The following is a 16,457-nucleotide window of genomic DNA, read 5'->3' as shown; positions in this document are numbered from 1 at the left end:
TTTTGAAAGTCCACAAAAGCAACATATAACTTCTTTTTTTAGTTGAAGCTGCTTGGTAACTGCTGCATAAAGAGTGAACATGTGGTCAATTGTGGAGTATTGTTTTCTAAAACTAAAAGAGAGAGAGAGAGAGAGAAACATTGAAACATTGAAACATTTGAAACATTGAACTTTATTACAGAGAGAGAGAGAGAGAGAGAGAGAGAGAGAGAGAGAGAGAGAGAGAGAGAGAGAGAGAGAGAGAGAGAGAGAGCGAGAGAGAGAGAGAGAGAGAGAGAGAGAGAGAGAGAGAGAGAGAGAGAGAGAGAGAGAGAGAGAGAGGCAAAATGAGGTCAAGTGATGGTAATCCGTACATTTATTCAGTTTAAAATGTGCTACCTGCCAAGGGACGCAACCTGACTTTTAGTGCAACAGTTGTCTTTGGCGTGCTTACCTCCCTTGCGCAAAACCACGCCGTCAACTGCTTGGAAGAAAACATCATAGTTGGTGGTTTGCTTATACATAGCCTTTATGTATCTGTGTTTTCATGTGCATATTTTCATGTCTATATAAATATATCCTATTTTTAGTTCAAATCGTCAATGGGGAATAAAGCTTTTGAAATTAAATCCAAGTTATATGAACAACGCAGAGCACCTAATTTAGTAATTGTACTGCCTTCCCCACCCCACACTGATAGTTTCGGCTAATTTCAATAACGAATGGCCAACTCAGGTAAAGATTAATAACAGGCAGAATAATCCACGGAAGCAGCTTTTGAGCATGCATCTGGGTTTTACAACCCGGTTTTGTTTCCACTCCCAGGTATGGTTAGTTATTGGCCAATGATAGGCCTCCTCACAAAGCAAATGTTTACCTTGTCACATGACTAAGCGCCACGAGCCGCGAAGAGCATGAAGTGCCTTTGTTGTAAGGCAAGATATTGGTGTCAAAAGAATCATTGTTTTAGTGGGTTTTTTTGGAGAGCAATTAGGCACCAAGTCCTGTTGGGGAGTATGATAACTAGCTGAACGTTAAACATCCAAATGGGCTAACTTGTACAACTGAGTGTCGCTGCTCGACTGCATCTCAGCAGCAGCAGGGGCGGCAGCAGCAGCAGCAACAACAACACCATCAACAATATCCACAACTAAAAATACGCATAGCTCTTAATTAATTAATTGAATTTAACAGTGCAAGTTCTGGAACTGCACAGCATTAGCAACGATAACATGTTTTTTCCTCTCTCTTCTCTCTCTCGCTCTCTTAGTCTCCCTCTCTCTCTCTCTCTCTCTCTCTCTCTCTCTCTCTCTCTTAGTCTCTCTCTCTCTCTCTCTTAGTCTCCCTCTCTCTCTCTCGCTCTCTCTCTCACTCTCTCTCTCTCTCTTAGTCTCCCTCTCTCTCTCACTCTCTCTCTCACTCTCTCTCTCTCTCATACACACACACACACACACACACACTGACTGCCGACACACACACCGTGCACACACACACACACACACACACACACACACACACACTGCCGACACACACACACACTCTGAAATAGTAGAGCAGGAAGAAGGGTGGTATTATGGCCGTCCAGTCCAGGCAGGTTTCGAGGCCCAAACCGAACTAGGGAGACTGACGGAGAAAAATCAATAAAGCAGAACTTACTGACTTTCCACGTGTCTGCATGCCAAAACGCATATCCCCCGTAAACGACAACTGCACCACGCACGCGCACTCTCGGTGCCGACAGCACATGCGCGAGCATGCAAAACACGTGCATTTTCCCGTTTGTGTTTGTTCTTTGCACGCAAATGATCGCGGTCTTAATTCGCTAGTGCGTGATTGGCACACGCGGAGAAAGCATAGCTGGGGGACAGATCAGTGCTCGGGTCGTCAGCGGCTGACTACAGACAAGATTTGTGACAGATAAAAGGCACTTTTGCTCAGATCACAACCACACTAATTGACAGGAGAAAGAGAACTAAGCTAACGCCACGGTGGTGATGGTGATGGTGATGGGGGTTAGGGGGTGCGTGCAAAACCAAGCAAAACGTAAGGGGAATGTTTAGAGATGGGGGTCGGGGGTGGGGGTAGGGTTTGCGTAGTCCTCGGTGGCGCAAGGGCACCATGCTGCTTCTAAACCAGAAAGAGAGAGAGAGAGAGAGAGAGAGAGAGAGAGAGAGAGAGAGAGAGAGAGAGAGATAGAGAGAGAGAGTTCTTTATGCAGTAAAACGGTAACATGGATGTAAAACCATTATGACGGGCGCAGTGGCGTGGTGGTAAGACGTCGGTCTCCTAATCGGGAGGTCGTGAGTTCGAATCCCGGTCGCCGCTGCCGCCTGGTGGGTTAAGAGTGGAGATTTTTCCGATCTCCCAGGTCAACTTATGTGCAGACCTGCTAGTGACTTAACCCCCTTCGTGTGTACACGCAAGCACAAGACCAAGTGCGCACGGAAAAGATCCTGTAATCCATGTCAGAGTTCGGTGGGTTATGGAAACACGATAATACTCAGCATGCCTACTCAACGAAAGCGGAGTGAAGCTGACTATGCTCTCAGAGCACAGTGTGGGGAACCCAAATGGGCAAACGAGCTCACACGTAACCAGAAAATTCTGGAACGCTGAAGAAGAAGATAAAACCCATTATGTTTGATCATATATCGGTCTGCGTCAGTGTTTTGGTGCCGTTTCCTTAGCTCCTGATCTCACCTGCATTTAAAACCATAAAGATAAATCCAATATCTCAGTCTCCATTGCTCGGGACCTCACACCCCTTTCTCCTGCTTTGCTCTTTACTTAGTCTTTGAGTCAGTATTTCTAGTTACGCCGGTCCAACCATATGTGCGGCAAATCTGAAACCATTTTTTACTGACTCAATCGCTACCTTCCTGTCAACTGAGCGCGGTAGGTCTTGCTGATCGTTCTCAGTAAAGACCCTGTACTTTGAGTTTTGATCGTTCATAGCCGGCCGCAGTTTTAATGGTTTCAGCGCGTTAAAGATGCCACGCGCCGATAACAGGGAAAGGACAGAGGCGGGATGTTGGTAATCAACTGAAATAGAGCGGAGACGGATATTCCCTTCAAACGTGCCTCGTGTGATGATCCGGCGCTTTATGGAGCATGGTTGGGTCGTTGGAGTGAGGCGAAATAAAATACATCTCGCGCTGATATCCCCAAGATATGATTTATAATTTTTGAAGAGGCAGAGGTTGAGTGTGGCGACTGCGTGCGCACCCGGAAGTAAGTTAATGAACCAGGTGGTTTAGGCTGAATTGAGAGTGAACTCTATGACATCTTTACTTTGGGACACTTATCTTTTTCTGCGTTTTTCCTTCTCGTATTGTTCCGGCGACCCCCCGACCCCAGCACTTGGATGTTAAACATAAGTGAGGTTTATCTTTTTCTGCGTTTTTCCTTCCCAGTAGCTCAGTTGGTAGAGCACTGGACTGACTATTAGGGTTTAACGTCCTCTTAGACCAACTGGTCTATATTGGGACAGGTATTGGTAATACGCTGAAGATATAGTGTGATACTTTGATTCGAACAAGCCCGCTGTGGCTGTCTTCTTCGACACACCAGCATCGGGTTTTGTTTCGTCAAAGTATCGAAATACGATCATGATAATCAGAGATGAGAGATGATGCATGCGTGTCTTCGTGTTTTCCAAGCCCTGAGACTTTCGCTGTGAACGTGGGATCTTTTTCGTGCGCATGTGTGCACACGGGGGTGTTCGGACACCGAAGAGAGTCTGCACAAAGTTGACTCCGAGAAATAAATCTCTCGCCGAATGTGGGGATCGAACCCACGCTGATAGCGACCAACTGGCTACAAAGCCAGCGCGCTACCAACTGAGCTACGTCCCCGCCCCAAAGAGCACTGGACTTGTGATCGGAAGGTCGCAGGATCGAATTCGGGCCGGGACGGACACGGGTCAACTTTATGTGCAGACCCAGAGACGGAAGCCATGTCCCACCCCCGTGTCATCACAATGGCACGTAAAAGACCTTGGTCATTCTGCCATAAGTGCAGGTGGCTGAATACACCTAAACACGCAGACACCTGGGTAGCGCGACTCCGTTGCTGCTAGCTTTCCACTGGGAGGAAGCGACCCGAATTTCCCAGCGATGGGACAATAAAGTAATGAAAATGAAAAAATGAAAATGAAAAATGTTAACCGGCGACCCCCCGACCCCAGCACTTGGATGTGAGACAAGTGAGGTTTATCTTTTCCGTGCATAAGTGGATGCCATGGTTGGGAGTTATAGAAGTACCTAAGGGTTGAGTCTTTCCCTGAGGCATGGTAGTAAACGTTATATGATATTCTTTAAAGTGAATTTATTGTAAGTTCAAAGAATGCATATCAAGAAATGTCAAATGAAATAGAGCTTCACGCGCTAATGTCTAAGTTAACGACTAAAGCTTAAACAAGGGCTATCAGACTTGTTCACACAAAAACAAAACTGAGTTGGGCGAGAACACCTATTTCAATTTGACCTCGTACTCTCAGGGGTAGACTCCAGCCTTGATGGGGAGAGTGGTGCACTTTGAGTTGTTAAACTTTTAAAGTGTTGACAATCCTCCTTAAAGGTAGCATCCTTCTCTCGCAACTCATCATTCTTTACCACAACACATCTGGCCAGGCGTTTACACGGGAAAAGTTCATTCTCCCGTTTAGTCATGGATCAAACGTTTACAACAGGCCTGCTTTCTGTACAGAATAAGATTTTTGTGTGTGTGTGTGCATAATTATATCCACAAATTGACATGGGTGTCATTTAGAAAATTCATTATGCAAGAATAAATAAATAAATCAATAAATAGATAATGAATAAATAAAAAAATAAAAAAATAAAATTGAAATAAAAAGTTCCATTATGCACAGAAAAGAGCCAGGCTGCACAATGTTGGTACGTGTCTGTGTGAAGGATTATCCTATGTCACGTGAAATCATGGAGAGATGTGTGGCGATGAACGTGAGTGTGTGGGCAGGGAGGACGGTACTTAACTATGAACACATATTCGTTGAAGCAAACTGTGGTGACAGCAACAAGTGTGTGCATTGTGCTGCATTGTGCTGTCGTGACCCTTTAAGGCAAAAAAAAAAATTAGTCTGTTTACGGTAACCCGACCGACCCTATTTTTTTCGCGCGACCCTAGACTTTTTTTTGGCATTTGGGGAAAAAAAAAAATCTTTTTTTTTTTTTTTTGCAAAATAACATAAAAATATGTTTTTTTGGAGAAAAAAAAAATCCCGACCTACCGACCCTATATTTTTGGCCTATGTTACCGTAAACAGACCTATTTTTTTTGGCCTAATGACAAATGACACCGACTACATAAACCAAGACGTCTCTTTTTTTTTTACCCTCTCTTCCAAAGTAAAATCTCTGACGCAAAAATCTAAGCAAAGTACAAGAAGACGTCATAATACAAGTAAAGGTGTCACGTAAACATTCTGTCATTTCTTCTGTCCGAGACGAAACTGACAAAACACTTCAAGAACAAAGTTTGTCTCGGCGACTTCGGCATACCAGCAGTAGAAACTTACTCATAAGGTCGCAGCAAGGCGACATTGGGTTTGTATCTCATTAAGATGGCTCTGTCGCGAGTTACACTTCTTAGTCAGCATTGTGGGGCATTTGAACAGAAGTCTGTCAGTTTATCCCTATATTTGTAGTTTGTTTGCTTAACGCCCTGCTGACAACGAAGGGCCATATCAGGGCGGTGCTGCTTTGACATATAACGTGCGCCACACACAAGACAGAAGTCGCAGCACAGGCTTCATGTCTCACCCAGTCACATTATTCTGACACCGGACCAACCAGTCCTAGCACTAACCCCATAATGCCAGACGCCAGGCGGAGCAGCCACTAGATTGCCAATTTTAAAGTCTTAGGTATGACCCGGCCCACGACGACCTCCCGATCACGGGGCGGACGGCTTACCACAGGCCAACCGTGCCGGTCTATATTTGTAGATATACCAGTGAGTGTGCGTGTTAGTGTGTGTGTGTGTGTGTTAGTGTGTGTGTGTGCGTGCGTGAGTGTGTGTGTGTGTGTGTGCGTGAGTGCGTACGCGTGTGTGCGTGTGTGTGTTGTGTGCGTGTGTGTGTGTGTGTGCGTGTGTGTGTGTGTGTGCGCGTATTTGTGTGTGTAATGTGTATGTGTGTGTGTGTATGTGTGTGCGTGTGTGTGTTCGTAATTCCCCTGATGCGATGACGTCCAAGAGCATTGCAACACTTACATGAGACGATTCACCTGCGAAATATTCAATGACGCAAGCCAAGATAAAGATCCATGCCTTTGTCACCAAGGTGAGAATGTACTTCTAACATCAAATCCGAAGAGACAAAGGAATCCACGATATCTGTCATTGCTCAAAATCTTAGGAATAAAGCCATTTTGATTTTTGACTCTCAGAGTCATGATCCCGTGTGTGTGTGAGTGTGTATGTGTGTGTGTGTGTGTGTGTGTGTGTGTGTGTGTGTGTTTGTGCGTGCGTGCGTGCGTGTGTGTGTGTGTGTAAATATGTGTGTGGTGTGTGTGTGTAAATATGTGTGTGTGAGTGTGTGTGTGTGTGTGCTCGCGTTGTTATCAGCCGTGATCGTAAGTCACGTGAGGATGAAAAGGAAAAGTGCAGCAAGGGAGAAAAAAAAGATAAAAGAAGAACAAGTCGCGTAAGGCGAAATTACTATATTTAGTCAAGCTGTGGAACTCACAGAATGAAACTGAACGTAGTCCGCCGCTAGTGCAAAAGGCAGTGAAAGTGACGAGCCTGTTTGGCGCGGCAGCGGTTGCGCTGTGCTTCACAGCACGCTTTACTGTACCTCTCTTCGTTTTAACTTTCTGAGCGTGTTTTTAATCCAAACATATCATATCTATATGTTTTTGGAATCAGGAACCGACAAGGAATAAGATAAAATAGTTTTTAAATCGATTTCGGAAATTTAATTTTGATTATAATTTTTATATTTTTAATTTTCAGAGATTGTTTTTAATCCAAATATAACATATGTATATGTTTTTGGAATCAGAAAATGACGAAAAATAAGATGAAATTGTTTTTGGATCGTTTAATAAAAAAATAATTTTAATTACAAGTTTCCGATTTTTAATGACCAAACTCACTCATTAGTTTTTAAGCCACCAAGCTGAAATGCAATACCAAACCCCGGCCTTCGTCGAAGATTGCTTTCCCAAAATTTCAATCAATTTAATTGAAAAATGAGGGTGTGACAGTGCCGCCTCAACTTTTACAAAAAGCCGGATATGACGTCATCAAAGGTATTTATCGAAAAAATGAAAAAAACATCCGGGGATATCATACCCAGGAACTCTCATGTCAAATTTGATAAAGATCGGCCCAGTAGTTTAGTCTGAATCGCTCTACACACACACACAGACACAGACACACACACACATACACCACGACCCTCGTCTCGATTCCCCCCTCTATGTTAAAACATTTAGTCAAAACTTGACTAAATATAAAAAGGAATAGCAATCTGTCTGCTGAACAAGAAAGACAGGCAGTTACGGGTAAACCCTGCATGTTAGTGTTTGAAGTGTATGTATATATGTGTTCAGGACTTGCTGCATACGAGAAATCTACAAAATGAGGTAAGAAAATTCACTAACTCTTTCAATGTTCGATTTTTAGTAAAGTTTCAAAATGCTGTTTTTGATAAATTCAAAAAGCAGTTACACTTTAATTTTTTTTAATAATAAACAGTTCAAAAGTTTAAATAAAGTGTTTGATTTTTGTCACTATCTGGAAAAATAATTTTCCGCTATACTTTCTGCCTATAAAAATCTAAAAGAAACTCTTTTCACGAAAATGTACACGAGTCACTTACAAGTCGAGTCAATTGCACAACATACTGAGAACTGAGGAGTGAAAACAAAAAACAAACAAACAAACAAACAAACAAACAAACCTATTGACGGACAGAGCGCCAAACAGTCAGCTAGCAAGTCATCCAGCCATTCAGCCAGCCAGGCAGGTAGGCAGGCAGACAGACAGGCAGGCAGAAAGACCACCACCCCCCCTAAAAAAAGAAAAAAACAAAAAAACAAAACAAAAAACGTTCGGAAAGAAGAACAAAGGGATTCGTGACAAAGATAATGAGCAAAATGGCGACGACGACCTCTTCGGTGTATTCGTGGAAATGGACAAAGACAGGGATTGAAGAAACACATTGGAGACACAAATAACTTTGGTGATCTCGTTGATATTGTTTTGTATGGTGGTAATACTGACGGTGACAATTATTTGATATGATCGCATGAGGTACGAGTAAAGCTGTCTCTCTAAAACAACAAACAGGGATACTGACTGTGATTCTCTTTTCTCTGGAAAGACATGCTTCGCTAAGACAGTTCTTAAAAGGAGCACTGTCAAATGAAAGAATCATCAACATGTTTGATTTTTCTTGTATAGAACCGAGCAACTGCTGTGTCTAGCTACAATGGTGGCGGGAGCCCTGGGGTTCTCCGAATTCACGAGCCAGATCCCCAACGCAGCCCGGGTTCCCCAGCCGTGCAATGACCACGCCATGTGGGCAGGGGTGGGACACCTTGCCATGGAGGGGGCCGGGCCGACCAATGTCTTTGGGCAGGACTTCAATGAGTTGGGAAACGTAAGTCTGGGATGTTGAACACATCACTATAATATGTCGGTTGTTGTTGTTGTTGTTGTTGTTGTTGTTGTTGTTGTTGTTGTTGTTGTTGTTTTCAAACGTGTACATTTAAATGTCATGAATGTATTTAAAGGAAATGAAACATTGTTTAAACCGAGTCCGGGATGTGGGGTGGTGTGTGTGTTGTTGTTTGTGGCTTTGGTTGTGCTTGTGGTTGTTGTGTTGTGTGGTTGTGATGTATGTGTGTGTGTGTGTGTGTGTGTGTGTGTGTGTGTGCGTGTGTGTGCATGTGTGTGTGTGTGTGTGTGTGTCCCTCCCTATCATAACAAACGGTGTTACGTGTGTCCCTCCCTATCATAACAAACGGTGTTACGTGTGTCCCTCCCTATCATAACAAACGGTGTTACGTGTCCCTCCCTATTAGCGGTGGACGAGCGACGTGTGTACGCGTGACTCTGACGGGGACGGGAGGACCAACGGGGAGGAACTGGGTGACCCCGACTGTACCTGGACACCCGGCGCTGAACCAAACAGCACCCGGGATATCACGCATCCGGGTAAGGTTGCACAGTCAGAATGCAGATACCCCCCCACCCCCACCTCTCCCCCATCATCAAATAAAATGAAAACAGCAAGGTCATGAACAGGGAATCGGCAGACAATGCAGAGCTTCATCAAACAATTGTACTTTTTCCTCGTTATCTTTTTTTTCTGTTTCAGAGATTATGAACAATCTTAAAAAGCAAGGTCTTAAATGGAAGAAGTCTTAAATGGTCTATGTTAATTACGACAAAAGGCGTCTCAGTAAGACAGTCTCCTTCCCCGTTCGTTTGATTTCAGGAATATGTGATCCAGCGAACAGCACCATGTGCCAGCAGAAAGCGGTGCCTCAGTCAGGAGGTGTCACGTTCACAACGCAACAAGACTGGCTCCTCAGCGTGTGCGGTAAGATTTGAACCTACATTCACTTAGGGCCTGTTAGCCCCGCGATCGCGAAGGAAATTACAAGTGATAGTGCTAGCCGTATACATACCACTGAGCGACACAAACCGGTCAACGGTAAACACGGAAGACTTCCTCCCACTCACACTGTTCCCCCCGTTGAGGACAGAATATACCTGCGCAGTTTCAGCGGCACAGACTACAGACTGCATATTAGTTTATGCTGCGATAGGGATTATGACGAGTACTTGACCTGTTTTCCTTTCACGCAACATGTAGCGGGCTGGGATAATCTGCAGTGCGTCGTCTGTCCTGCTGAAGTTACATAGGTGAGTGCCAGACCTTACGATGGCAGGTCAAGCTATAGGCACGTCAACGAAGAGATTACTTTACATTGTCAACCAACACAAGACTGAACCACGTGGTAGTTCTGACACGAAGACGACTGTGTTTCTGGTACATCCAGATTTGAACTGGGACAATACCTGACATTATAAGATGTTTGATGGGTTGTTGACAGACCAGCTTTTTTGTCGTCCGAGGGGGAGCATATCGTCTTTTGTTTCATATTTATTGACCAAGGCCGAAGGCCGCGGTCAATAAATATGAAACAAAAGTCGATATGCCCCCCGAGGACCAACAAAAAAAGCTGGTCTGACAACAAACCACCAAACATCGTTTTTGACATCATTTTGGTAGTGAGAAAATAAGATAACAATCAACACAGGGAGCCATGCTTTGAAACACGGGTTCCGTGCTGATAACCACACGAGTTCCGTGCGGATAACCACTGGCAATCAAAGCTGGCGTGTGAAAGCAACTTTCTGTATTTTTGAGTTCATAAAATGTTGGGATGAATATGTCAGGTTTGAAGATGCACAGTTCTGTTTGTTCATCTCGGTATTCCACTCCCTCGGCTTTCAGTTGTGAGTATTAAGCTTAGTAATCGAATGTGGAAGCTACGTTGGGTCAAAGGTCACAGAAGATTTGCGTCGTGCAGCGAAGGAAATAAAAGAATCGCGATCTTGTTTCCGACTCAGTACCTCTTTGTTTTTCATTAGACCTGTCAATCTGCTTGCTCGGCTTTGTGAGATGTTTGCATATCTTGTTGCTATTTTCTTTGCTTTTATCATTATTTCTTATTTGTGCTTCGTTTATCGATACAACGTCTTGTGCACGGGTCAAAATGTGTGTGTCATAGTGGGGCTCCTATGTTGCAAAATCAATCATTTCTTGTGACAAACACCAAATTTGGCATACATGTACAGTTTTATGTGCTTAACAAAACCTGATACAGAGCCACCGCGAAAAATTAAAAAATCGGTTGTTTTTTTAACAAAATTCAAAATGGCCGCCAGTAAAAACGGTTGGGTATGTTAGGCATATTTCATTTCATGTGACAAACACCAAATTTGGTATAAATGTATGGTTTTATGTGCTTAACAAAACCTGACACAGAGGAACCAAGAAAAATTTAAAAATCAGTAGTTTTAAAAAAAAATCAAAATGGCCGCCTGTGAAAAAATTTATTCAGGCGTATTTGATGCTACAAGTCATTCTCTTGCAATAGAAACTAACAGAAACAATTGTTAAAACATAACAATACATGTATACATGATCAATGGTGCAGCGATTGGTTGGACGGCGTGGGTGGCAGGGTTGAAGAATCGTTGGCTTACCTAACCTGTGCCAACAAAAAACTATCGCACAAATGTTCGTACCAAAACGAAAACATTTATTCCTGTGCCATTTTATTCCATTTGTCTATGCTATTAAGGGCACACAACGTGGCTATCTGGAACTCTTTTAATATAAAAGATTGACTTTACATGGGTTATGTGACCGCCGCCAAAATAAGGGTACCCCAAAAATCAAATTGATAAAAATGAAAGGTATAATAATGACATAACACTAAAAAGTATTCATCCTGTTCTGGATAGATGTTGTGCCTCATGAATTTTTTTGGACTTTTTAATGGGTACTTAAAGTTGTGATCACATCCCCTTTGCCACGTTAAGGGTACCCTTATTTGGCGACGGTCATGTGACCCCTGTAACTAAATCTTCTTTTATCTGAAAGATGTGCCATTTGTGAGAGCCTTTACTGGCATAACAAGTTTGAATAAAATGATACGGGAATGAATGTTTGAGTTGGGGTACGAAAATGGGTGCAATAATATTTTTACACAGTTTAATTTGCTGATTTTCACAGGCATGCAAGCACAGCTGCAGAGAGCAGAGCTCTTCAGTTCTTCTTTGCAGCATTTGCAGCGTTTTGTTGTACAGCACTTCCACACTTCATGCGTTCTCGGCACATGCTGGATACCTCTTGAAGGCTCGTCCAAAATAACTCCCACTTTCCAGCCTTGGACTGCCAGCCCCACAATTGGTGTTGGGTTGTTTGCCTGATTGTATATTTACTGACGTAGTCTAATTGGTAGATTGCTCTTCTCAAACTCATGTCCTGCAACAGCACGTTACTTGTAAGGGTGTTTTGGGGAATTTGGCAGCGCTTTTAATTTTGACTGAAGAGGTACCTTCTAGCACTGTTCACACCCAGGAAGTTTGGTTTTGTCCTGCAGAAGTACCACAAAATGCTCTTGAACTGACCTGTCAGTAGTACTTAGCTCTCAAAAAAGAGCAGACAACCCGAGGAAAGATTGTGTGATGTCTACTAATGCATGCCATACTTGTCAAGCCCCCAATACCACCGAAGAACTACACAGTATCACAGTCTGTAAAACTGTGAAACATGGGCAGGCAGGGTGACTTCTCGGGGCCAATGGCTTTGACAATGTGGTGAGCAAAAAATGGCTGAATCCTTTTCCATAGCGATGCACACTTCATAAGCAGAAAACTGAAATCAGCTGGGATGAGAAGCAGACTGTCTTAGATGTCTGGCCTCCTCCAAATCCATGGTGTAGGAAATCCACCTGGGGTACCCTTCATAGAAAAGCTGAAAAGTGACAATTTTATTTGAATAATGTTTACTATCTCAGAGAGTTAGCCAAAGTCTTCACACAAAAGATAAAATGCAAAAATTGTATTTTAACTATTTGTATAATTCTTACTATTTAAGGTCAATACAAAAAAACTGTTTCCAGTTACCCAACTGATTCTTAAATCTTGCTGGCCGCTACATTCATTAGAATTCTAACAGTCGCTTACAGAATGTTGACCCTTGTGAGGGTATGGTAAACCCACCAACTTCACAGAGGTAGCTTACGTATATGTGTGCATACTTGTTAATTATCAAAAAAAAGATGCAAACTGTTCAGCTACTCTGGAGGTATTAGGTACCAACCTTGATAGTAATGGTGAAATCAGCTCGTTTGTGTGGCACCGGCAGAATTGCTCATAATGTATTCACGCAGCACTCTTGTTCTCAGGAACCCGCATGTGGTGTAACCCTCAGTTGTATATTCTGTTAAAATAAAATGCACATCAATGCACGGTCAACCTAAATTAAGTAAAAGGTTGAGAAAAAAGTAACACACCAAAATCGTAACAGTGTTGAGACTCAGACTCAGAGAGAGGTACCACTTTTTTCAAAACCACTCATTTCATTAGCACATAAGTTTATTGCATACTCTTGTCTTTTAGCTATCATCTTTGAAAGTTTGATCACAAGACCGTAGAGACATGGGGAATGGATCACAAGACCGTAGAGGCCTGGGGAATGTTTTTTCCCCAAGCTGGCCCTCCTACTGGTTAGTACATGTATGTCATTGTCACTGTGGCCTACTCACTCCGCTAAGTCACTCCCCCTCCCCCCTCAGTTTTTTTAGAAACTTATGGAAAGTCAAGTCCTTTATAATAGGCAGGACTAATTATCATGCCTTGAACAATCTCTGTCTCCTTGCCTTTTATTCAAAGTTCTTTTAACTTGTCCAAAATCATGTGGGTGGCGAGCATGGTTTCCTTTCATTCAATCAACAGATAGATCTAGATCTATCACAATCCAGTTTCAGCAAGATTTGAAAGTGTGCAGCATTTCAGCGCTTCAGCCGATCAAAAACAGATCCGAGGGGACAAATAAAGATTATAATGACGTGAAATTGGTGAATGAAAGGGTAATCTTAAAAACTTACCCTCACAAACGTTGTTTTCGCTCAATCAAAACACGCATTGGTACGGAGGCCGCCATCTTGAATTTTCTAGCTGCGGATATATACTTTTCTAAAAAAAATATAAAACTAAATGACAGAACACAAAAGTACCCATGAAAATATTTATTTCATGTATATATTATCACCAGACAACTTCTGGTGCATTGTTAATAATTGAAGTTTACATTTGCTGAGTTGGAAATATTTACTGCTGATGGCTTTTGGTATGAAAATCGTCTGCTGTAGGTGCAGCCTTTTATTCATTATTATAAACACAAAAATCAATTTCTGAAGTGGCTCTGTATCTGAAATCATTTAAAACATCATAAGGAACAATATCACGAAGTATGATGTTTGTCACAAGATGTGATTAATTGTTGAGTGATTCTGCAACATAGGAGCCCCACTATCAGGGGTCAATTGGTTTGACTTGAACTTGACGTTCGTGTTTCTCACACAAAGATACACGCACTCTATGACTTTGTAAGAAGACATAACATATCGGTAGGTTTCATTTGTTTGTGATGAATTTATTGAAGTAGTTTTGTTTTTTTGTTTACTTTTGTCCGTTTGGCAGTTGGTTTTTGGAACTTTGCAAAGCAGTGTCGTGTCGTCTGTTTAGGTCTGGGGAAACGCCAATGAAAAGAGCCGAAGAATCCGCGAGCGTTTCTATTGGGTTTGCTTTTGATTATCCATGTAATAGGGCTTCCTGCAACTATGGTAACCGGGGATTTATTCCCCGGGGAACATGAGATTTATTTCCCAGGTGCTTGTGAATGAAAACTCGTGAAAATGATGACAATTTCAGTTGACGCCATCCTTAAAGCAGAGTGTCTCGACTCTAACCGGTCGAGATAAAGACAAACATGTGGTGTTTTAGTAATGATCTGAAACTGGCATCCGCTTGTGATATTTTTCCTGCAGCGTAACCAAAGATGGTGGCAACTCATACATTGTTGTTGGTATTCATTCGAGCTGAAGAACCAAGCCTATTTTTCAGCACTATAAACATATTGTAAATGTTGGAAAGAAAATGACAATAACAAACACATAACAATATAAAAACAAAACACAAACTCTTTTCATGTCATTACATAGCCGGTTGTTGTTTCTTTCAGGAACAAGTACGTCATCAACAAATGGTCAGATCAGACCAGTAACTCTTACGTCCCCCCAAACACACGATAACTCTGGTGGACCAGGCATGGTGACATCTCTCAACCATGCTACCATTCTCATGTCTTTTATCTGTTATCTGATATTTACTTTGATTTGATAGAATGGATGTGAAATGCTTGCATGTAATCATGGATTTCCCGAGGTCTTTTCCATTCTACAGATTTCAGCTAGTATACGTATATATAGGGTGTCTAAAAAAAAAACTACCCAAAAAGAAACATCAGTACCGAGAAAGGGAAAAACTAAGAGAAGGGACAATGAAATCCGAATGACAACACAGTGGTTCCAACAGGATGGAGCCCCACCACATTCTCAGAGAAATCCAGAACATCCCACAGGAAACATTCCCCAATGTAATGAACAATATGGCAATGGGGATGCAGTCTGTCATTGAAAAACGGGGTGGCTACATTGATTACGTGGTGTGAAGAAACAGACGATCTCACCTGAAAGCTGTGAACGGGGGACAAAAGTTCTATGAACTGACTACAATATCACGCAAAAATGATTTCAATAAAATTACTGACTTGTCTGTAGTATTGAAAGAAAATCGGGTACTTTTTATTGAGACACTCTGTATAATTATATTAAAAACCACAGCAGATCCTTCGATTGACGTGAAGACATGCTGTAATTTACGGTATGAGTGTAGTCTCACATTTCACGAAAGATATGATTCTCCCTATATCGTGTCCCAATGGAAACGCCCAGGCGATCATCTGAGGTAAGATCATCTTTCAATTTGGACACCTACCAATCACCAGCAAAAAAGCTTTATCTGAAGAATACGATTATTTTTGTGCTGAGTCATTTGGCAAATTGATACAGTGGACAGTTCATGTCTGAAGAAATTGGGACTAAATACATGTGTTTGAGTACTAGACTGCTTCATTCTTCGTCAAAACCACACGTTTTTGTCCATTATGCGTATTTCTCTTTGATTCTGCTGGTTTGTTTCTTTGTTCGTTTGTTGTATAATTGGTTTTTCGGGTGGTAGCTGCTGGCATCTTTTCCAAAGCTCCACTGTTTTGTTTTCTGTCTTTATCTTTACGTAACATGATGCAATACAAAAATATGTTGCTTGTTTTGAATCAAATTTATACTGTGTTGGATCTGATATGATGTCAAACTGATATCAAATATATAACACATTATATGGTTGTTATAGTATCTCTCAGAAAACGACCTCAAATCTTCCTTTTTACAAATATATTGTGTTAGGGCTTTTATGTGTCACACATTCTTAAATGAAGCCATAATATTGCACATGAGTTTTTCTACTGCCGTGTACTTGAAAAGATAGAAGAAATAATATCATTATATTTGCTACAATCACCATGAATTTAATTGAGAGAGAGAGAGAGAGAGAGAGAGAGAGAGAGAGAGAGAGAGAGAGAGAGAGAGAGAGAGAGAGAGAGGAGTCGGAGTCGGAGTCGGAGTCGGAAATTTTATTTGTTAGGCCTCCGGCCCATAACAAGACTGGTGACACATTATACAAGCGAACAATGGTTAAAATAAGCAGAAAAAGCAACATTATGGACCTGCATCTTGCAACTGAGCATTTTCCAGAGAATCAGTGCGAAATCGTAGTGCTTTGTAAATATACGTTGCTAACTGTCT

General features: G+C 42.1%; 2 protein-coding genes and 1 long non-coding RNA gene across 4 annotated transcripts in view; 2 read left to right on the top strand and 1 right to left on the bottom strand.

Moving 5' to 3' along the window:
- The window catches only part of LOC138964636 (uncharacterized), a 546,641-nt gene that overhangs the window by 316,005 nt on the left and 214,179 nt on the right, over window positions 1-16,457 (top strand). The gene's annotated exons all lie outside the window — the stretch shown is intronic.
- The window catches only part of LOC138964802 (uncharacterized), a 210,941-nt gene that overhangs the window by 132,688 nt on the left and 61,796 nt on the right, over window positions 1-16,457 (bottom strand). The window lies entirely within an intron of this gene.
- On the top strand, window positions 7,500-16,133 carry LOC138961733 (temptin-like). The gene is made up of 5 exons (XM_070333440.1): window positions 7,500-7,589; window positions 8,410-8,608; window positions 9,033-9,165; window positions 9,449-9,553; window positions 14,777-16,133. The coding sequence occupies exons 1-5, from the start codon at window positions 7,585-7,587 to the stop codon at window positions 14,932-14,934; spliced, it is 600 nt and encodes a 199-aa protein (XP_070189541.1). The 5' UTR covers window positions 7,500-7,584; the 3' UTR covers window positions 14,935-16,133.

This window comes from Littorina saxatilis, linkage group LG1 (genome assembly GCF_037325665.1).
Source record: "Littorina saxatilis isolate snail1 linkage group LG1, US_GU_Lsax_2.0, whole genome shotgun sequence".
NCBI lineage: Eukaryota > Metazoa > Mollusca > Gastropoda > Littorinimorpha > Littorinidae > Littorina > Littorina saxatilis.
This window is presented reverse-complemented; position numbering and strand designations above follow the sequence as displayed.